Source organism: Gadus morhua, chromosome 3 (assembly GCF_902167405.1).
Source record: "Gadus morhua chromosome 3, gadMor3.0, whole genome shotgun sequence".
NCBI classification, from domain to species: domain Eukaryota; kingdom Metazoa; phylum Chordata; class Actinopteri; order Gadiformes; family Gadidae; genus Gadus; species Gadus morhua.
In genome coordinates, this window is record NC_044050.1 from 26526535 (window position 1) to 26548424 (window position 21890).

The 21890-nt window shown below is 50.4% G+C and overlaps 1 protein-coding gene across 2 annotated transcripts in view; it reads left to right on the forward strand.

The window, feature by feature from the left end:
- rptor (regulatory associated protein of MTOR, complex 1) overlaps positions 1-18321 on the forward strand; it is a 149205-nt gene extending 130884 nt beyond the window's left edge. The window contains exons 30-36 of one of the 2 annotated variants that reach the window (XM_030352783.1): positions 3140-3187; positions 10555-10661; positions 11708-11835; positions 15612-15698; positions 16247-16363; positions 16818-16947; positions 17452-18321. In XM_030352783.1, the coding sequence (XP_030208643.1) occupies positions 3140-3187; positions 10555-10661; positions 11708-11835; positions 15612-15698; positions 16247-16363; positions 16818-16947; positions 17452-17520 (686 nt within the window). In that variant the 3' untranslated portion in view covers positions 17521-18321. The remainder of the gene's footprint in view (positions 1-3139; positions 3188-10554; positions 10662-11707; positions 11836-15611; positions 15699-16246; positions 16364-16817; positions 16948-17451) is intronic. The other variant, XM_030352785.1, reaches the window with a different exon arrangement.
- Positions 18322-21890: the final 3569 nt, after the last annotated feature.

The window sequence follows — 21890 nt, forward strand, 5'->3', positions numbered from 1 at the left end:
CACACACACACACTGCCTGTGGGTGGACAGGTCTCCACCACGACGCTCGGTCGGTCCTCGTATAGACTGACACACATTAGGCTAATGGGAGGGAATGAGCTCCTAACTAGGGAGAGAGGCGTTGCGTGGACAGGGCAGGTGTCTGGCTGTGCAGGGGTTGGAACAAGCCACTGTGTTTCGTGTGTGTGTCACGATTGTTACCAGGCCGGTTCTCTAGAAGGACCTGCGGGGAGGTGACACACTTAACAAGCACGGCTGTCGAAGCCGTAGCACTCTCACTCTGACACCCAGAGAGAGAGACACACACAGCACGGCCCTTCTCTGTCGCCGTCTCTCTCTCTGTGTCTCTCTCTCTCTCTCTCTCTCTCTCTCTCTCTGTCTCTCTGTCTCTCTGTCTCTCTGTCTCTCTCCTCTGTCTCTCTCTCTCTCTCTCTCTCTCTCTGTCGCTCGCTCGGCCCGGTTTTAACCCAGCTGGATGTTTGGACAGCTAATGAAGTCTAGTGTGGCTGCCAGCCCCCGATCCGGTCAGCCTGCCAGCTCAGTAGGTCGGCACCGCAGTAGGCAGAACTTCTGTCGGAACTGGGAGAATCAGAGACTTGAGTATGGGCAGACCGTATCCATGGAACAGAGTGTGTTACCACAGGGTGTTTAGACGTTTAACAATGTCCTCATCGGCATTGGTTGGACTGTCTTATTCATTACATTTACATTTACATTTAGGGCATACAGCAGAGCCTTAAATACAAGTACATTTTTCAGAAGAAAGAGAAACCTCAATTGATGCTGTCATACAGTCGGTACAATTGCTAGTGCCAAGCACTAACAGTTGCTAAGTTAACTCATTCCCCGTATGCAACAAGATAGCTACGCAATGTGGAGTACTATTTTAAGGTGCCAGGGTGTACAAACATACGATAAGTTTGTACATTAAGTGCCAGGACCTTTACATTGTCATGCGACAACTCGCCCTGTAGGGTGGCGCTACATTGATACTACATGGTTATTCGCCCGTCGTTCTAGTTGATACACGGACCAAGCAGCGTTCTTAAGCGGTCCGTAAGCACCTTGCGGACAACATTAAGAAGCATAATTTCGTGACTTTGTTGGAACAAAACGGCGTGATCGCTGAGAAAAGGGCCACCATGATGATGGCCACGCATACGTTGTGCGTTAGGAAAATCAAGCCGGCAGTGATTTATTTTGATTCAGGTCCCGGATCCGATTATTAAATGACCTATCGCCATGGAGACCCCAACGGTCGGCACTCATGGAACGTTCGGTGACGAATCAGAAACCGCCCTGAATACAAACCGTTGGTCTGTTGGGAACCTCTTCTGTCCTGGCTACCATCAAAATAGATTATTTTGAAGTATTTTTGCTCGCTTTAGGCTGCGTGGATATTAAAAAACCAAAGATTGGGGTCATAAGACGAAAGTAGAATCATAACATCATTCAAAATGTATTTAAAGTTGACCTCATTTTTAAGCATCCGTCACAGTTGGAATGGAGTGATAAAAACTGCTTAATTAGCTCATGAACTCATGAATTATAATATTATAATTGCTAAGCCTTATCTGGGTCCAGCTAAAAGCTTCACCTGCTTCTCTCGGTATGGAGGGAGGGCGGTCCATGCTGAGATCATCGTGCCCGATTCACACCTAGAATCAGGGAAGGAAGAAACACTTGAGTCCACCCTTAGATTGACGTCCTCTGTGGTACTTGTAGCCTGCTTACATAGCATGTCAGTGTTTCCCCCAGCACTGTATGGTTAAGGCGGCCGCCTCAACAACAATAGGGCCCCGCCTCGACTACCGATGCATAAATACATCCTCGACCACCTTGACTAAGACATTTCCTGGGGAAAACACTGCATGTAAACATTGGCCTTTCTGTAAACGAGTCCAAAGTGCTGGACTAAATTCCCTTGGCTTTGACCACAGTAACGTAGGCTGTGCGATAGCGACTCGTGCGGCACGGTGAAACGACGAGCAGCAGAGATGGCGTTATGGAAAGCACACGGTACCTCCTCTCGGAGCACCTCAGCTGAATCAGGTCATCTATACATCGGAGAGTTTCACAGCGGAGAGGGCTTGGTGGTGCATTCGGTTGTTATGCAGCCGCTGCCAGAGACGTGTGACAAGGGCACACGCATAAAAACATCACGCATAACAAATACACACACGTAACACATAATGTATCACACTCATATACTAGCATAACAAACACATAACACACACACATCACAAACACATAATATACACACACATATATATACACACACACACATACACACAAACACACACACACACACACACACACACACACACACACACACACACACACACACACACACCCCTCCCTCCTTCTCTCCTTCAAGTCCCCTGCCGTGTCTCAAGTGCCATGTGTCAGATCCAGCTTGTCCTCCTCATCGAGCCGTCCCAGGCCCCTGTAGTCCCCCCCCCCCCTCATGTCAGTGTGATACTGCTGCCCCCCCCCCCCCCCTACATAAGAGTGCTTCACCAGGGCAGCCAGCATCCCCCCACGGCCCCTGAACAGAACGGATCCTCTTCCATAAACAACCCTCCTCCATTTTGTGTCGGCTGGCCAAAGCGCGCGTTAACTTATTTTTTTTTCGCCGTTTGCGCTCGACATAAAAGGCGTGTTTTATCATAAGCAAACATATTATTTAGGCACAGGTATTTACTCGACACGCGTAACGAGTCAACGCATAAACATTAACACCCCGTCATCCAATTAAGCCACATCGGGGAGCCCCCTGGCCCTCGTACCCTACTCCAGGCTCCGTCCCGGGGTGAAGCTCTTGATGTCTGATCCCTCTCTGATTAATGTCCGTTAGTGGGAAGGCCCCATGCTGGGCCGACCGCCGCCGCCGCCGCCACCGCCGCCGCCGCCTCGTGTGTGCGTTTCCACGTGTGTGCATCCTTTGGTGTGTGTTTGTGGGCGTGCTGGCCAACAGGTTAGGCCGTGCTAACAGTTTACTGGCTTGGGCTGACGTGCTTCTGACCTGCCTATCCCCTCTTCCTCTCCACCCTCCCTCTCTCCTCCCCTCCTCCTCTCGCTGATCTGTGCCCCCCCTCTCCTCTCCTCTTCCCTTCCTCCGTTTGCTTCTTAATCCCAGGTCTGGCCAGAAGGGTCTCCATCTATCTCGACCGCAGTAAACAAGGAGGTAAGTGCTGCTTTTATGTTTGCCTGTCCCTCTCTTTCTCTCTCTCTCTCTCTCTCTCCCCCTCTCTTTTTCTATCCATCCCTCTCGATGCCCATCTCGATCTCTCGCCCTCGCTGGCTCCCCCCCCCCTGCGTGCAGCGCGCCATACGTTACTGCCATGTGAGCCCGTTTCATTTGCTTACTGCCGGGTCATCCGGGGCCATCCCACGCCGTGGCTCCTCGTCTCTCCGTCCACCCTTCCTCTCGTCCACTCGCCCTAAAGGCTCCTCTCTCACCCTCACCGGTCACCAACCTCTATAATCAGGTGTAGCATCAAGACCTTTCGCAGACCGCCTCGTATGTAAACGGTAATAATCACGTAAATGCACATAAACGTTTAATATACCGTTATTTTCCAACCGTTTTGAACACGATTATGACTACGAGTTAAACGGTGGAAAGAAAAGGTCAGCAATGCTGTGTATGCTCCATTGTGTTTATTTAGCAAACATAAAGGGAGACAAAACATCACAATGGGAAAACATCAGATGGAATGGATCAACAAGCCATAATACCAACTATTACAGCAAATTCATCTTTCAGTGGCCTCGGGTTCCACCAGTGGTTTGTCCACCACAGGTTGAGAACCCCTGCTCTAGCACACTAAAGGGCACGTCAGTGAGCACCGCAAGCTCGTCTTCTACACATTCGCCTCATTGACGTCCTTGAGCAGGTCTGGTAAACCACGTCTGCTGTCTGGTGTAGCTTCAGTTACACTGGGTACACTGGGCGCTCATTGAGGTTCGACGAAGTCCAGTCCAGATTTAAGAGGCGTCTTTTTTTACCTTTCATTGTTGAGCAAGACGGGAAAGAGAGGGGAAGACCTGCAGCAAAGGCCCACGGGCAGGAATCGAACCCCGGTCGCTTTGGTTAGGACGGGGCCTTAATGGTACGAGCTCTACCCGATCAACGTCTCTGAACGGTGCTTTATCTGCAGCAGATCCGAATGATTTCCCCTGCGTATGGAAGCAGAAAGCAGGCCCCGCCCTTCCCCAATCACTGCCTCATCAGCACGCCGTCTCTGATGTAAATAGTTGGGAGGCGTCCTCGCCTGGGGAGCCGATTGGCTGCCGTCCAACCAATCAAATTACAGCAGAGGAAAAGTGCTGAGGGAGGGGGGGCTCGCCATCCCTGCTGTGAAATTAGCACATCCCCTGCCTCACGAGAGACTGGTAGACCACACACTGAAGATGTGGGTGAGGTCTAAATAGGTAATTTTCACGAAACGCAAAGTTGAAGCGAGGAGAGAAAAGGATTGTGTGTGCAGAGGGAGTTATTAAGGGGCACTGTGGTTTATATGCAGAGATCAATATTAGGCGTATGAGAAGGTTGAACATTGAAGTAATACAGGATAATGCCAGAGGGAATATTACCAAAGAAACACAAAAAATACCAAGCAGTAGAGATTGGGTCTTAGCTGTGTTTGTTTTCGATCTACGAGGCGCGCGCCCTCACACATGCAAACGTGCGCACACACAGCTGCACACCGTGGCGCAGGGACACAAGCTCATCAGTCCCGGTGCTGTGTTGGTTCAGGAGTCACAGGGAGGGGGCTATGTGTGGTGCCGGGGCGCCCATCGTCTCACACACTGGGGCGGGGGTAATTAGGTTGACGCAGATGTTCCAGGGAATGTCTCAATCTGACTCCCTGGGTTTTTACCCCTCTCTCTCTAATCCTCTCCTCCTCCCCGGCGGCGGCTCAGTCTCATAAGTTGTGGTCCTTCGTTGACATCTTTCTTAGAGTCTACCCCCCCCCCATCTCCCTCTCTTTAGTATCCTCTCTGGCTGAATGATCTGCGGAAGGGAAAGTGAAAGTAGGGCAGCTGTAGCTGGCTAGGCCTGCCGGGTGGGGAAGCACTCTGTGCCCTGCTCCGAATTCCAGTTTGGTTCACTTGTCCGTCTCCCCCCTTATGGAGCTCTGGGAGGGAGGGAGGGAGGGAGGGGAGGGAGGGAGGGAGGGAGAGATGGGGGGAGAGAGTGAGGGAGGGAGGTGGAGGTAATGAGAGAGAGAGAGGGAGGGAGAGAGAGAGAGAGAGAGAGAGGATGGGGGAGAGGGTGAGGGAGAGAGGTAGGGAGGGGGAGGGAGAGGTAGAGGATGGGAGAGAGAGAGGGGATGGGAGGGAGAGGTAGAGGATGGGAGAGAGAGAGGGGAAGGTGAGAGGGAGGGAGGGCAAGCAAAGTGAAGATGATTATGCAGAAGAGAAGAGAAGGTGCATGTCAGAACTTTTCGCTGGCCTCGGATGCACAGCAGAGCCTTGGCAGGAGGCTCTGTGTGTTAGCTCATAATCACTTTTAAAGAGGGTTACAACAGTTACCGCAGTTCTTTGTAAGGGAACGACTGGTGCTTCAATATGAAGGTTAGCACCGTGGCCTGAACAAAATGGATGAGATCTAAAATGATGGCCAGAGATGAGACACAGAGACCAGCAGGTTCTGGTTGCCTGGGTCTAGTCTTGGTTGAAAAGGCAGTCTGCCATCGGCGTGGGCCAAAAGGTTTCGTCCAACAGAATGCCTGACACCTGCTTCAAAGGTCAGGGTTAGTGATTATACCGGGGTGGGTCTGGTCAGAGCCAGCCCCCACGGATTGCATCACCTTCTGAAAGGAGCTGAACCTTCTAAGTGGATCCTGGGGAGGTTTATGGCTGGGATCCGGTGGCTTTTCAACGCAAACCGAGGAAAGGAACTCTGAAAGGAGGGAAAACTGAGCAGAATGGGAAAAGGCTGCAGTCGTGTGTGTGTGTGTGTGTGTGTGTGTGTGTGTGTGTGTGTACGTGCACTTTCGAACGTCCGTCCTTGCACGTGCAATTCCAGGAGACGCTGCAGCACGATAGGCCCAGCGGTGAAAGCATTCCCTCCTGACAGCAGAGAGCGATAATTGATCCTCTGCACTGAATCCATTCTCCGAGCAGAAAGGAGGGGTCGCGTGATTAGATTAGAACTTGCAGTGCTGAACATTACAAGGAGGCATGCGGCCATCTCCATTAAAGCCCGTTGTCATGGTTACCTCAAAGAGGAACAAAGCAACTTCCTGCCCCTGTAGGGAGGGGGGCTCTTGTTCTCATCAACGGAGCGCTAGATGTACAGTGTTGTAACAGCAGAGGGACGAGGAGCTTTTACTGAGGGCCGGGAGAGACAAACGGGCGCGTACAGGATGGCCCCGGGGGACCAGACGAGCGGGGCCTAATGGGCTCTCTGTGGCATCTCCAGGCGTTGTCCTGATATTGATTTCTGTGTGGGTTCCGGCGGACCCTCTCTGCTTCGCTGTGCGACGACGCCAGCGCTGCTCAGAGCAGGAATGTCTCGAACCCTCCCGGAGAAGGTTCTGGGATCTTTGGCATGGGGCGTGTATCGCCGTAGAAACGCTGCCCCCCCTCCCCCCCCCCTTTATGGAGGCCAGGGGGGGGATTTGATTGGCTGATGGTGCGGTCATAGAACAGTTGGTAGGGGAGAAATGTTTGAAGAATGTGAAATAAGTTTGTACTTTTATGCTTCTCTGGCCGTGCTTTTTAAGATGAAGTGAACGCATTCCTCAACGAGATTGGGTTTGATGGATTTGAAAGCACAATGTCCTTTGTGGACCAACCGACACTTATAGAAAAATTCCAGGGTTTCATGAGTCAGCTGCCCTTAATGCGTGGATTGGGATTGAATCGGGATATAAGGGGTATCTGTGATGTCGACATGGTGACTGAGCCAGGGCTTGTATGCGCACGCCAAGTCAAAGTCAACTCTCCAGCCATCCGCCGGGTCGATGCCACGTCCACTGTTATTACGAAGCGAGACCACTTTAGTAGCATTGAGTGCCGGTGGAAATGTAGCTATCGTTAGCCACAAGCTAGTTCTTTTCGGATACGTTTAGTTCGTTTAGTAGATTATTATTTTCGTTTTTTTTTAACTACTTTCAATTTATATTAAATAATTTAATATCAATCTTTTTTAATTATTGAAAGTTTAAATATTAGACTTTAAAGACCTTTCCAGATTAAATACCGAAAAAAGGTGAGAAACACGAGGCGCAACACATTTATAATTTACAAATGTACTAATAACTACGTGCCAGTGGCATGTTTACTAATTCAGAAATAAATGTGAGTCATAATTAAACAATGTGGTAAAAATGTGTATAATGTGCCTCGTAATTCATTGCCCCTGCATTGTGAATCGTTAATTAACAGCTTGTTTATGACTAACAAACAAAAATGACAACACAACCTTAACTAAATCACCTTTTAGGGCCTTCTCAGACTATTTACCGACTGCCCCCCTTTATTTCATCTGGAAGGAGCGTCTATATCCTATAAGATAGAGCTTTGAAGCAGTCAACACTCGGGAGAGTCTTCTCCTTATCCTCCTGCCTTCCCATAATCACCCAGAACCCTCGCTCAGAGCTCGACACTTCAAAGGGAATGCCCTCTCTTCCAGAGCCGAGCATGGCTCCGGCAACACTGGTCTGCGTCGGCGTGACGCATGAGGCCCGCTCCAGTGCGTCCGTCCGAGCTCTGAGACACGGGGCTTCCCCCGCTTCCCCGCTTCCCACGCACAGAGCGCTGAGCAGACACTGATCATATAGAAAACCAATCCCCCAGCCTACAGAGCCTACGCAGAGGGGGGCCCCCCCCCGTCCAGAGCGACGACGACGACGACGACGACGGGGTGGGGGGGCAGTAATGATTGGACACGGCAGGAGGGTCCGCGCCAACGGATCAACACAGAAATCGTGTCGCCCTCGTACTCCTTCCATATCCACACATCGCCACAGGTCAGACGTCGGTGTCTGCCGTTGTCTTCTTCCTAAGCCATCCCTTCCTCTGAGGGTGGATGCGGAGGCTTCTCGCGGAGAGCTTATGTGGGCACAAAGAGTGACACGTAGGCTCTCCTGTCGAGGAAGAGGAGATCCACGCCATCAAGGCCCTTAATGACCCTCTGGTGGATGCTTACAGCACCGCAGCAAAAGAGGACCGCAGTATATAATTGAGGGGGATATGATAAGCCAGCAGTTGTTCTCTAACAAGGCATAAAGTGTGTGTGTGTGTGTGTGTGTGTGTGTGTGTGTGTGTGTGTGTGTGTGTGTGTGTGTGTGTGTGTGTGTGTGTGTGTGTGTGTGTGTGTGTGTGTGTGTGTGTGTGTGTGTGTGTGTGTGTGTGCGCGCGCGCACGAGAGGAAAAAGAAGAATGTTGCACCAGTGGGGGAGAACACGCAGTGATTTGCACTTTGTGTTTTCCCAGAGCCACTGAAGATGTCAATTACCGACCCTGGCTGACCACATAATTGTTTTCCCGATGAACATGTAACTCTGTGGTGTGTCGGCTCTGGTCTCCCAGGGCTGGGATAGCCTTCCAGTGGTTCGGCTCTTATCGTTTGTCACCGGGCAGAAGTGTAGTCTTGCATAAAGCTCTCTCTAGGACTCCCCACACCAAGCTTGGCTCCACTTGTGAAGTTGCATTAGAACCATCCCCTGCGACCGCGGCCCACTCTCGTTCAGTTTGGTTCTCAATCGGAGGGGCTCTTCGTCATCAGGCTCCGCCTAGGACCCCCCTGCTGTGAGGAGGACGGCCGGAGGGCTTGGGAGGGAAACCTGAATGGGCGATAACTTTAATAACAGATCAGGATGCACCGTTTTAACTCACTCTCACCGGGAGGACCATGGTTTTCCCTGCCTCGTCGTCGAGGGCCCGTACAAGCACGACTGTGAGACGGGGCTGCCTGGATGTATCAGAATCCGATATCGGATTCCGAGCGGAACAGATGAGGTAGCGTCCCAGGCCGGGATTTTGCCCCGGAGCTACTAGTTAATTAGTTATTAACGACTAAAAGGATGAAATGAGTGGGAGGGAAAGATCTTATTTTAGAAGCATGCACTCACGACCATCACCGCAGGCCGGTTCACTCGTTAGTTTGGTTTCCCGTCGCTCTGATCCGAAGGTGGACAGGGTTTGTTAGACACCTCGTTGAGACTTTCAGCGTGGCCTCTGGCTTACCCCAATCGTCAGATCGATCATTAGAGATGTTCCAGAGATAAAAAATGATCCTCCCCGATACATTATTCAGATTCCTGAACTTGAGTATCGGCCGATGCCTAGTATATAAACCGATACAGTGTCTAGCATTGTCACTACTAATAGCTATATTGAAGAGATCTCTTACGATGACGGCAATGTATAGTCGGTTCACTTACTGTCAAAAAAATCTTTTTTAAACATTTATTATTCTAATAATGCATTTGTATTCTTCTAGTCAAGCGTGAGAATCTATGTTTTTCCCAACTTTGCTCGAGCGCCGTTAGTTCGGAGATGAAGCGCTTCCCATTCCAACTTCCACCTCCGACCGTGAACGAACGCAGCGTAACACGGTCGCGTTTGTGATAACAGAGTGTTTGGGGTGTTCTTTGCCTGTGTCGTAAATTAGCTAGCCACGTGAAGGTATCGGATCGGCCCATCGACGTGCACACTCGCCGATACCGAATACTGCATTTTAGGCAGCATCGGAGGAGTTTCCGAGACTGGGATGGGTGTCGGAACGACTGACCGTCACATCACCGGGGCTGGGCTGATGAGGAGGGAACATGGAAGGCTCGCACACCCCGGGCCGGACATTAATCCTGAAAAGCCCTGACCGTGTGATTCCCTCGTGGATCTCCGATGTACGCCAGCAGCTCCCTCTCTCGTCTCCATTAGGGCCTAAACAATAAATCAATTATTCAATCGATACTAAATGAATGGGTTGGAATCGTAATGTTCGAGAAATTATTCTAGTTGTTTGTCACGTAATGATCCAGCTCTCAATAGATGAATCTCATACGGAGATCGACTAGATGCGCCCGTTTGGGGTCTTGGAAGACGTTGTGTTTGGCGCAAAAGTCCCTTCTGTGTGTGTATGTGCGTGTGTGTGTGTTTTATAAGGGAGAGTTTTTGTGTGTGTTTCAGGGACTGTGTGCGTGTGCATGTGTGTGTTTTATAAGGGAGAGTTTTTGTGTGTGTTTCAGGGACTGTGTGCGTGTGCATGTGTGTGTTTTATAAGGGAGAGTTTTGGTGTGTGTTTCAGGGACTGTGTGTGTGTGTGTGTGCGTGTGTGTACCTGCCATTTTCCAGCTGTGACGATCTCTTCCAGTGGCATCGTGTTGTCCTTAAAATCCAAACACCAAACGGCGGTCCCCCTGCTTCCGACGGTACTCTAAGCTGATTACAGCCATGACGACTAACGCACTTGAGCCGAGTGGAAGGGATTTCAGAAACATCGGATACTGCCCCGGACGGCCCGACCCCTGAGACGAGTTGATGTGCTGCGGTCAGAGTGCTTCCTGTCCTCTAACGGCCTCGGCTGTCCTGTAGGCGCGGGCATGGTGGTGGACTGGGAGCAGGACACCGGGCTGCTCATGACCTCCGGGGACGTCCGCGTCATCCGCATCTGGGACACGGAGCGGGAGATGAAGGTCCAGGTAAGACCCCCCCCCCCCCCCCCCCCCCACGTCGACGCAACGCAAGGGGGTTTACGGACCCTCATCCACACACACACACCTGATTGGTCCGGGTTTTAGGGAGCGGACCAATCACAGCCCTTTGCCGCTGCGTCGAGGCGACGCAGCGGCAAAGGGCTGTGATTGGTCCGCTCCCTAAAACCCGACGCAGAACCAAACCAGGTTCACGACCGCGTCGAAAGCGTCCACGTGGTCCTTGTGCTCCGTCGACGTGGAACAATAATCAGCCCTTTACTTCAAAAGGACCCCCATCGCTAACCTTTCACGAAGGAAACTGAAATTGTCACTAATTGCCGCAGTCGCCGGTACCAGAACAAAACAAAGGAAGCTCTGGAAGCATAGCGGGTAATAATTATGGTGGGGGCGTGGACCTGAGCGCAGTGGGAACGGCCTCGCGGCGCCCTTGGCTCTATTGACGCGGGGCGGCGGCGGAAATGAGCCATCACTCGCCAGGTGACAGGCTGAATGATTAGCCTCTCAGCTGGTTTTATGTTTAATGGCCCTCGTGACAGCCCGACACTGCTGGTTGCTCCCTAACAAGTCCTTACAAGGGGATTTGCGTGTGTGTTTGTGTGTGTGTGTGTGTTTGTGAGGGAGCGTGTGTGTGTGTGAGGGAGCGCAGGTGTGTGTGTGTGTGTGTGTGTGTGAGGGAGCGCAGGTATGTGTGTGTGTGTGTGAGGGAGCGCAGGTGTGTGTGTGTGTGTTTGTGAGGGAGCGCAGGTGTGTGTGTGTGTGTGAGGGAGCGTAGGTAGGTGTTTGTGTGTGTGTGTTTGAGCGCAGGTATGTGTGAGCGTAGGTAGGGGTGTGTGTGTGTGTGTGTGTGTGTGTGTCTGATCGTAGGTGTGTGTGTGAGCATAGGAAGGTGTGTGTGTTTGAGCGCAGGTGTGTGTGAGCGTAGGTGTGTGTGTGTGTGTGTGTGTCTGATCGTAGGTGTGTGCGTGAGCCGATGCGCGCCTGCCCCTCTCACCATGCGTGTGTCCCGTTGTGTGTGCCCCCCCCCCCCCCAGGACATCCCGACGGGAGCGGACAGCTGCGTGACCAGCCTGTCCTGTGACTCCCAGCGCTCCCTCATCGTGGCGGGGCTGGGGGACGGCTCGGTGCGCGTGTACGACCGCAGGATGGGCCCCAACGAGTGGTGGGACACACACACACACACACACACACACACACACACACACACACACACACACACACACACACACACACACACACACACACACACACACACACACACACACACACACACACACAAGCACACACACACACACACACACACAGAGAGACACACACACACACACACACACACACACACACACACACACACACCGAGTTAACGCACACGCACGCAATCAAGTCAACCAAACACGCACCCTAACCCAGAGTCAACACACGCACAAACACACAATCCGAGTCAACACACACACCCACACCAATTCAACACAGGCACATACACACACACACACAGACCGAGTTAACGCACACGCACGCAATCAAGTCAACCAAACACACCAAAACCAGAGTCCAACGCACACACACCCATAGTCAACACACTCACGCACACACACCCTAACCCAGAGTCAACAAACACACAATCCACACCGAGTCAACGCACACACACACACACACACTCACACACGCTAACCCCACCCCCTGGGCTGGATGCAACACATTTGCATGACCGCATAAAGGCCCCAGTTAATGAGTTAACGTTAGAGCCTGCGGAACCTCCTCTTCCTGCCCGCCGTCCCGCGGCGCCGTGACACTGCTCCCAGCGTCACAACCAGTAGGAGCCGGAGGTTCACCAGTAAGAGTTATTCACTCCCTGTTAACCGCGGCGCCCGTCTGCCCGTGTCCCAGGCCAGTTGTTGTGTGTATTTATCGGGCCCAGGAAGGTGTAAATTCTCCGGGCAGTGTAGCCCTCACTCTGAATGTGCCCTGTTCGCACTATTCCCCCAACATTGGATAAACATTATTTTAATTCCAGTCGCCGAAGGGGGGTGGGGGAGTGCAATTAAGCCACAAAGTACCCCATAAATCTTTAACAAAGCCTCAGAATTCTCCTAAGGCGAAGAATTATGCCCATCCGTTTTACCGCAACGCTGAGCTGCCCCAAATATTAGTGCAGGACGGCCTCCCGGGACACACGGGTCAAACATCTAAATATTCAGTGTTTGATTAAAGCCGTCTCAGCTATCGATAGGCTGCGGGCCTCCTTATTGAACGAGTGTTACGAGATCAAAGTGTACTTGGGGAAGAGAGTACTTCCAAGAGCAGCATTACAATATTGTTGTTGTTTTTTCCACTTTTTGTGGCGCTTTTTTTCCTTTCACTTTTTAAGTGCTATTAAAATTGCTGCTGTAATTTGTTTTTCGGCTATGCCTTGTTATCACTGCTGGTTAATTGCGGCAATATTTCCACTTAATGTCTGCTTTCAATGCAGGGCTGAGGTTCAGCGGAGGTTAGCTCAGCCCTGTGCGCGTGCTGGGAGATGTGTGGGTGATTATCCACGCTCGTTACCGATCTCAGAGCCTGGCCGGTGACGTAGGCCTTCGCCTGCTCACCCAGAGTGCGCTTATGTCAGGGATGACCAGGCAGGCATGAGGGACAGCAGAGCGGAGGTATTAAACGATGGACGTCTTTAGCGCCTGAAAACAACAGGTTGGAACCAAAATGTCAACACGGAACCCGACGTCAGATAAAAGGATTAAAGAGCTGACAGTTGTAACGTCTTAACTTATATAACCACTGTGTTCGTGGTCCCAAAACAACTCAGTCAGAGTAGCATTGCAACAGCGCTAGAGGGTAGACATGTTGTCCATTATACGGGGTGTGCTAGCATCATTATCAACTACCTGGCGATGGAATAGCAAACAAACACAGGAACACTGTGCAGTGTCTGGAGGATGCCTGGTTAAAGCAGCCTCACCTGGCCCTGAGTCGGACTGATTGGACTCTGGGGCTGCGGGAGGCTGCACACCTGTTGTGTATTGACTAATCAATGGGCACAGGTTAAACCAGCCATCGTCCACACACACTCAAGAGCTGTGTTCGAAATCGTTCCCTCTCACGGATATAGTGCCCTATATAGGGTGCTCGCCATTTTGTAGTGGTGTTCGAATTCTCAGGGGTTAATTTCATGCACTATATAGTGCACCTAAAACACCCAAAATTTGAGTGTACATACGATGTACCCTACATGTTACTCCCGTATACCACAATGCAATGCGGTCGTGTTTTTCCGGAGGAGAAGAAGAAGCTGAATAAACGCGAAAACAAATACATTTAATGATGGAGTCTCCGGCTTTCGTTTAGAAATGTCAACAATTTATTTGGGATTTAACATAGAAAATGTAACATTCAAAATGAATTTAAAAAAAAACTTGATCAAGGAAATGTAAGATTCAACATCAATGCAACCTCACGCTTTCCTCGTGAGTGCCCGGTTTGTTTACATGATGTGGGCGCATCTGTCTGCGTCACCCAAATACCCGGCGCATTCACTGACGCAAATTACGTTTAGAAATGTTCAGCGTAGTGTCCTAAATTCTCGTTTGTTCGTTCCCTATATAGTGCACTATATCATGAACACTATATAGGGAATAGTGAGTGAGTGAATAGGGATCTCCTGCATGGCATCATGGAGCACCAGGCCTTGTTACTGCTACATTAAATGTTTATTTTGTAGAAGTTGATTGATAATGATATGAATAACCATCTTGTTATGTTTGACTTATTCATGTAAATCTACAATATCCTAAAACAACATTAAATATTAACCTGTCTACTTGGATTGAACCTTCCCCCCTCCCGTCCCCCCCTCAGAACATACACGGGTGAGCCATTTCCCCCATGATGCAGTTCATCACCACCACAAGGTGGTAAACGATGACCAAACCTCAAAGAAAGCTGCGAAACCATAGCTAAAGAAATGATATCTCTGCCCACCTGAGGTCTTAACAGGCACTGCTCACTGTGGAGGAAACGGAAGAAATCGCACTCGTAATACATCACTGTGTGTGCGTTTGTGTCCGTCAGTACGTTTGTGTGTGTGTGTCTGTGCGTGTCAGTACGTGTGTGTGTCATATCTTCTGTGTGTGTGTGTATCAGTACGTGTGTTTGTGTCATATCGTCTGTGTGTGTGTGTGTGTGTGTGTGTGTCTGTTTTTGTGTGTATCAGTACGTGTGTGTGTCACTACATCTGTTTGTGTGTGTGTATCAGATCGTCTGTGTGTGTGTGTGTGTGTGTCTGTTTTTGTGTGTATCAGTACGTGTGTGTGTCACTACATCTGTTTGTGTGTGTGTATCAGATCGTCTGTGTGTGTCTGTGTATCAGATCGTCTGTTTAACAGTACACCTGTGTGTGTGTGTGTGTGTGTGTATCAGTACGTGTGTGTGTGTATTAGTACGTCTGTGTGTGTGTGTGTGTGTGTGTGTGTGTGTGTGTGTGTGTGTGTGTCTGTACATCTGTGTTTGTGTGCGTGTATCAGATCGTCTGTGTGTGTCTGTATCAGTACATCTGTGTGTGTGTGTATCAGTACGTGTGTGTGTGTATATTAGTACGTCTGTGTGTATTAGTATGTGTGTGTGTGTGTGTGTGTGATGGAGCAGGGCTTTGGGCTGGCCCTGGGGATCTGCCGGTGGAGGATGCATCCCAGCCGTTGGTAGCGTAGCTACAGGTTTAGCCTAACTTTGAAGTGGACGGCCGAGTGTTCAGCCTCCACGCTGCTTCCACGCCCTCTCATTCCCTCCAGGAGGCTTCTAGCCTGTTACTATGGCGATCCGCCGGCAGCCACAGCTGTGAGCTCACACTGCCACCCAGTGGTGGACAGGGGAATTGTCGTCATAAAAATACACTCCCGCTAAAGACCTTGTTCTTCCCGCGTGTGTTTGTGCGTGTGCGTGTGCGTGCAGCCGCATCATGACGTACCGGGAGCACGGGGCGTGGGTGGTCAAAGCCCACCTCCAGAAGCAGACTGACGGACACATCATCAGCGTCAGGTACGGACCGGCCCTCGGCTCCTCCTCACACCGACCCCTGGACCCCAGCGTCCATAGTGACCTATAGTGACTCCCCATGGATGTGTGTGTGTGCAGAGTCTGCCCTGACCTATGGATGTGTGTGTGTTAGTCGGCGCGGTCTTGTGTGTGTGTCCGTCTGGGTTGAGTCTGCCCTGACCTATGGATGTGTGTGTGTTAGTCGGCGCGGTCTTGTGTGTGTGTCCGTCTGGGTTGAGTCTGCCCTGACCTATGGATGTGTGTGTGTGTTCTTAGTCTGCCCCCACCCATTGATGTGTGTGTGATGAGTCTCCCTGACCTATATGTGTGCCCTGACCTGTGTGTGTGTGTGTGTGTGTTCTGACGTGTGTGTGTGTGTGCCCTGACGTGTGTGTGTGTGTGTGTGTGTGTGTGTGTGTGTGTTCTGACCTGTGTGTGTGTGTGTGTTCTGACGTGTGTGTGTGTGTGCTTGCCTTAACCTATATGTGTGTGTGTTCTGACGTGTGTGTGTGTGTGCCTTAACCTATATGTGTGTGTGTGTGTGTCCCCAGTGTGAACGGGGACGTGCGGTTCTTCGAGCCGCGGTCGCCGGACTCGGTCAACGTGCTGCAGACGGTGAAGGGACTGACGGCGCTGGACATCCACCCCCAGGCCAACCTCTTCGCCTGGTGAGTTCACAGGTCATAGGTCATAGGTCACGGCCCATGCCCAACATCAGAAACCCCAGCAGCACCTCGCCACAGCAGGGCGGGGGGGGCTCGTCTCGCCGAGGGCCTTGTGTGTGTCTGACGTTGTGTTTGATGTTTCCGTGGCTTTGTTGTTTCCCTTTGATACCTCGTTCCTTTTTCCCCCCCCCAAACGAAACCACCCGAGGCACTTACTCACCGGATTTGATTTCGCCCCTTTTTTTCCAATTTGCTTTATGTGGTTCTGGAGACTTTGTGGAACGAGGGAGCGAGAGCGGGGGAGGAAGCAGAGATGTAGCCTGACAAATTCTATTTACCCTGTCCCCTGTGCACTCAGACGCTCCGCGACAGCGCTACAAGGGGATACACACCGTGTAACCCGGGCAAGCTGTCCTCTCTAATGGTGGATACTCTTCTTCTCTCCCCTTCCCTGCAGCGGCTCCATGAATCAGTTCATCGCGGTGTACAACTCCAACGGGGACGTGATCAGTAACATCAAGTACTACGACGGGTTCATGGGCCAGAGGATCGGCGCCATCAGCTGCTTAGCCTTCCACCCCCACTGGGTGAGGCCTCACTGCACCTCAATGCAGCTCCACGCTGCATTGAGGGTTTTAGAAAAATTGTACCCTTTACATTTGTCGGACGATATTTATTCGGTCATTCTTGCAAGACGCGTCAATCTTTCGGTGTCTTTAGATTCGATTACGAATTGATTCTCGATCCAGTGAACAGGGGAGCTAGTTTTAGGATCTTCTCCATATTCCGCAACGTGAGGCGATGCCAATGAGGACATAAAAGCAGAGTGCAGTGATGAAAAGATGATGTTGTTTTAATACTTGACAAGGTTATATCAACGGATTGCTACATTGTAAACACAAAGGAACAGAACAGAACAAAGTTGCTAGGCCAACCGATGAAAATACTCATGTGTGAGGAGCCCACTGTTTAGAAGACACCAGCGGTGGACTCTTATGGAAGTCCACAGAGAAGTGTGGATGCTGATTCTGATGTTGACCTGGGATACGTCGGTTGACCCGTTCTCCTCTCTCTCTCTCCTTCCCCCCCAGCCTCACCTGGCAGTGGGAAGCAACGACTACTACATGTCCATCTACTCGGCTGAGAAGAGGCTCAGATAACAACGTGCCAGCGTCGGTCGCCTTCCTCCTCCACCTCCCTCCTCCTCCTCCTCCACCTCCCTACGGACCCCCCCCCCCCCCCCCAACCCCACCACCTCCACCTCTACCACCCCCCCCACCCCTCTGAAGCTGCGTCGGCCGCGGCGTAGCGGGGGCTGTAAATTATGTTCTAGTGTACATATGCAATCGCCAAAACCCCGAATGTCCCCCCCCCCCCCCCCCCCCCCCCTAGTTACCCAGACGGCTGCTGACCAGAGACTCCCCCGATGAACAAACTCTATATTATTATTATTATAATTATTATTCATTTATTCCTCATTCTTGTGATGAAGCTGATGATTGTAGGTCGCGGGCCTCGCCGAGAAGGAGAGCGTGTACATTAAAAAGAAAAAAAAAAAAAAAAAAAAAAGGAAGAGGACGATCAGCGTGCGTACACACCAACGAGGAAGGAGTTCTATTTTAAGAAGACAGTACCCGCGCGTGACTGAGGCACTCGGCCCACGCCCCCCTCTTCCTCCTCTGCCCCCCCTATGAGAGAAACAGTGACCCCCGGTGGCCTGGAGGCGGGGCAGGCCCCACCCGGTGGACCGCCGCCCTGGACCCGGAGCAGGGAGATGGGTGCCAGGAGATGGAGGGTGGGGGGGGGGGGGGGGGGGGACTCTCTCCGAGCTGGGTCAGGTTGTGCTACTGGATCCACTGGTGTGGATGATGGACTCGAATCCTTTAGCCAGGCCTTGACCAGGCAGGTGGTGTGTGTGTGTGTGTGTGTGTGTGTGTGTGTGTGTGTGTGTGTGTGTGTGTAATGAAACTTAATATAGGTCCCCGTCTATGGCCTTGGACACTTGATTCCCCAAAAGATGCCTGTTTTCATCCTCGCGCTCCCTCCTGTGTCCCCTCTGCTACAACTGTCCTCAAACCCCCTCGTTTACACACACTTAGCTCAACACAGAGCCCCCCTGTCCCGATGCAAGGCCAGCAGTCCCTGGCCCGCAGTCCGAAGGCTTGGTTACATACACGTCGCTTGGAGCGTTGGCTGCCCCAGCACCTAGCTTGTTTTTAGCCCTCTCTCCACGTAACCCCAAACCGGCCAGCCGCCATGGAAGAGCTGCCGATCTGCAGAGCAATAACCCCCCCCCCCTCCCTTACCACCCTCAGCTCCTCTGAGTACCCCGTCTACTTCCCTGTTCTTGAGGCGGCGTGGGCTTCCCGTCGGGAACACTGAACCCTCACGCCGTGTGCTCACGCCCAGCGTACGCCCGATACGACGGCACGGGCCTTTTGCCGCTCGCAGCTCGTCCTGGGAAATGAGCGGTCTTGTTTGCGGGCGGCTACGAGGACCACTACACTACACGACGCACTGCAGGGCGCCCGCACACAGTGGAGACGAATCAGGCATTGAAAAGGATCCAGTACTAGTTCACGGCCGCTTCCTACCATCGCTTTGTTTGTTTGGTGCCGTTGTCCGCTAGCACCCGGCCCTTTCACGCTACCACCGCTGTCCCCCGCTAGAGGGCCTCTGGCTGGCATTTTTACATGGTTGATGAAGTATTTAAACGTGACTCAATCTCCCATTGATCTAACCCCCTCCATGGCAGACATGGTCAAGGGAACAGCTCCGCAATGTTTGAGGCCGACTGCGATATGTTTAGGCGGGTTTCAGTTTGGAAGGAAGCTATGGGTTTTTGTGTTTAGTTTATCTGTCACTTATTGTCCTAAGGTTCCTCACCTCACTCCGGACTGGCTCGCCGGGCAAGGAGATTTCGATGCTGTCTTTTGAGTTTCATTGGGTTTTAATTTCGATTTTATGCTCAGTTTGGATTGGTTGCAAGTTTACCTGGGCCAGATGAAGGGGGTTTAAATAGTGAGGGCCTCACACTCGCAGGGTGGAGCTGGGTTACACTTTGTTTGGATCGTCCACTGAACACTCTCTACATCTCATTCATAGGCTGTCAGCGTGCTAACCAGCGGACACGATGTAAACAGACCCTGGGAATAAATAAAAGGAATGCCAACTAATCACCATCGACAGAGTTGTGCCAGTGTGCAGATATGGTATCTGCTAATGCACACCCAGTGGTCAAAATAAGGCCAAAAACGCTGACTTCAGTTTTTATGTTGATGTTTACCTGGCCAAACGATTGCATCTTGACCTACGGGTTACAAACACCTTATCAATAAGACGTAGTGGGTCGAAAGTGGACTTTCTTCACAATGTACAGTGTAAACTAACCATGCCTTGGTCAACATGTCGCCCAACACTTCAACCTCAAGAGGCCAGCTCTGGGACTTTTTTTGTGGAGCTTTCCGTCGGGCCTCCTTAGGGCTGGAGAGGTCAGATATCACCAAGTCCCGTCTGCTGCCCCCCCCCCCCCTCCCAACATGCTAGTTAGCATGCGTCGCTAACACCCTCTGGCTACGTGCTGTTTGTCCCTCGCAGTATCACCCGCCTTGTGCCTCTCTGCTGGAGTCGCAGCTTTGCTTAGTAAAACCTTTTTATAATTTTACTGTTTTTTTCCTTTCTTTCTTTTTTTTTCGTGTACATTTGATGTTTTCTATTTTATTATTCTTCCCGGTTCACTGGCATGTGTCTTAGTCTTGGCATGGAGAGGCGAAAGGAGGCTGCCCATCACTTAATCACGCAAACACACAAATACCTTTAACTTCCAGCCATTATACATTTTTTTCATTCATCTGTTGGTTCCCAAACCATTCTTTTCCTGTCATTATGGTGTGTTTCTGTATGTCCTGACAACCGCGAAATTAAATGTTTCGTTTTTTTTGTCACTATAAGCAAAAAACAAGTTCTCTATCTGTTAATTATAATGTATTATAACTGAGATCACATGCCATGCATTCTGTACAGTGACTACACATGTAGTCCACCTCACCTTTCAGCTCAGTAGTGCCACCTGCGGTCTAGGAGAGCAAACTGCGGCCACACAGGCCGTCTCACTAGTTTGGCAAGCTCAATCGTAGATTGCACGTTGGTCTGGGGAAGCTGCTGTCATTTTCTTCAGCAGAAGAGGCGTGATCAACGGGCCTAGTTTAAATTACTCTGTATGCGATTGGCTGCTTGCCGTTGCTTCCCTGTCGTCATTGTGTTAAACCAGCCAATAAAGCGCCAAGGGGAAACGCCAGCTTGGTGATTGGCTCCCGCGAAAACGTATCGGAAGCAGAAAGAAATGTATGGCTCTTCTCCAGAACCTTGTGCAGTACGACCTCAAATCGCCGGCAGATTGGGCGGGGCTACCCAGTCTACCGTCTCACCGTTTCGCCAAAAACTCACTTCTCATTTTTTTTTTTTTTTGGTGAAGATCCTCGGTCCAAAAAAACACATTAATCTTTTTAAGTGTCTTGGCTTGAGTTTTAATCATTTAGATGGGGAGACAAAGAAGAAACGATAACTATGTAGTTTAAAGACAATATGAAAAACAATCAGGTGTGTCTCTGTGGACTGCTTAACAACTGTGGTTTATGAGACGAGAGATGAAATAAACCAAATACACACAAACACAATACTTTTCTCTTGTCATGTTTACATTCACTTTGAAAGGATGAATGCGTGAGTGCTGTATAAAACGTAAACGCCACCGTTTTGTAGAGATCTCAAAGTTGCTGCTGACGGTAGAATTTAAGAGCTATCATTTCAGTTGAGTTTATTAGAAATAACATAACGTCAGCTATAAGCGATTGAAATGCTCTGTGAGAATATCTGTTCCTCTTACGCCTGCTTCTTTCTGTATGAGCCAATATTCACCTCTCTCCACTCGTTTCATTCTAACCAATCATGGCATTTCTTCCCCAATTGGTTCTTGGAATCCATCTTGCCTGCCAATCACCGGTGTGTGACTGCAACAATTCTCAATGGCAGAGAAAAGGAGCAGAGAGGAAGGGGACTTTTGGGGGGTTATATTCAAAATCTTGCCCTCTTATGACCTCAACAACTCTCAAATCGTGCATACAGCACAATTTCTTGGCTTAAATATTTGATCCTCAATGAGTTACATTTAATGTATAAAGCTCTTCCAAACTGATTTAAATACTTGTAACTCATGCATTCATACAGTTTGCTAGGCCAGTGTTCATAGGCCTGCATAATAAATTACTTTAAAAATAAATATACTGTCTTTAATGAATTTTATAATTAATTCCAGGCTTTAAATCAACCAACTGTTTGTGAAATCATGGGGGCAAACCTTACCTGAAATTACTAAATTAATCTGAAAAACACGCAAATGCTACGCTAGCATCGGATAAATCAATATGATTCACCTACTTCCAGATTAAGGAGCCACTCATCATTATTCTTCAAATCCGTTGAGATTAAAAACATACATTTCTGTGGATCGAAAGTAATTGCTCCACAGCTG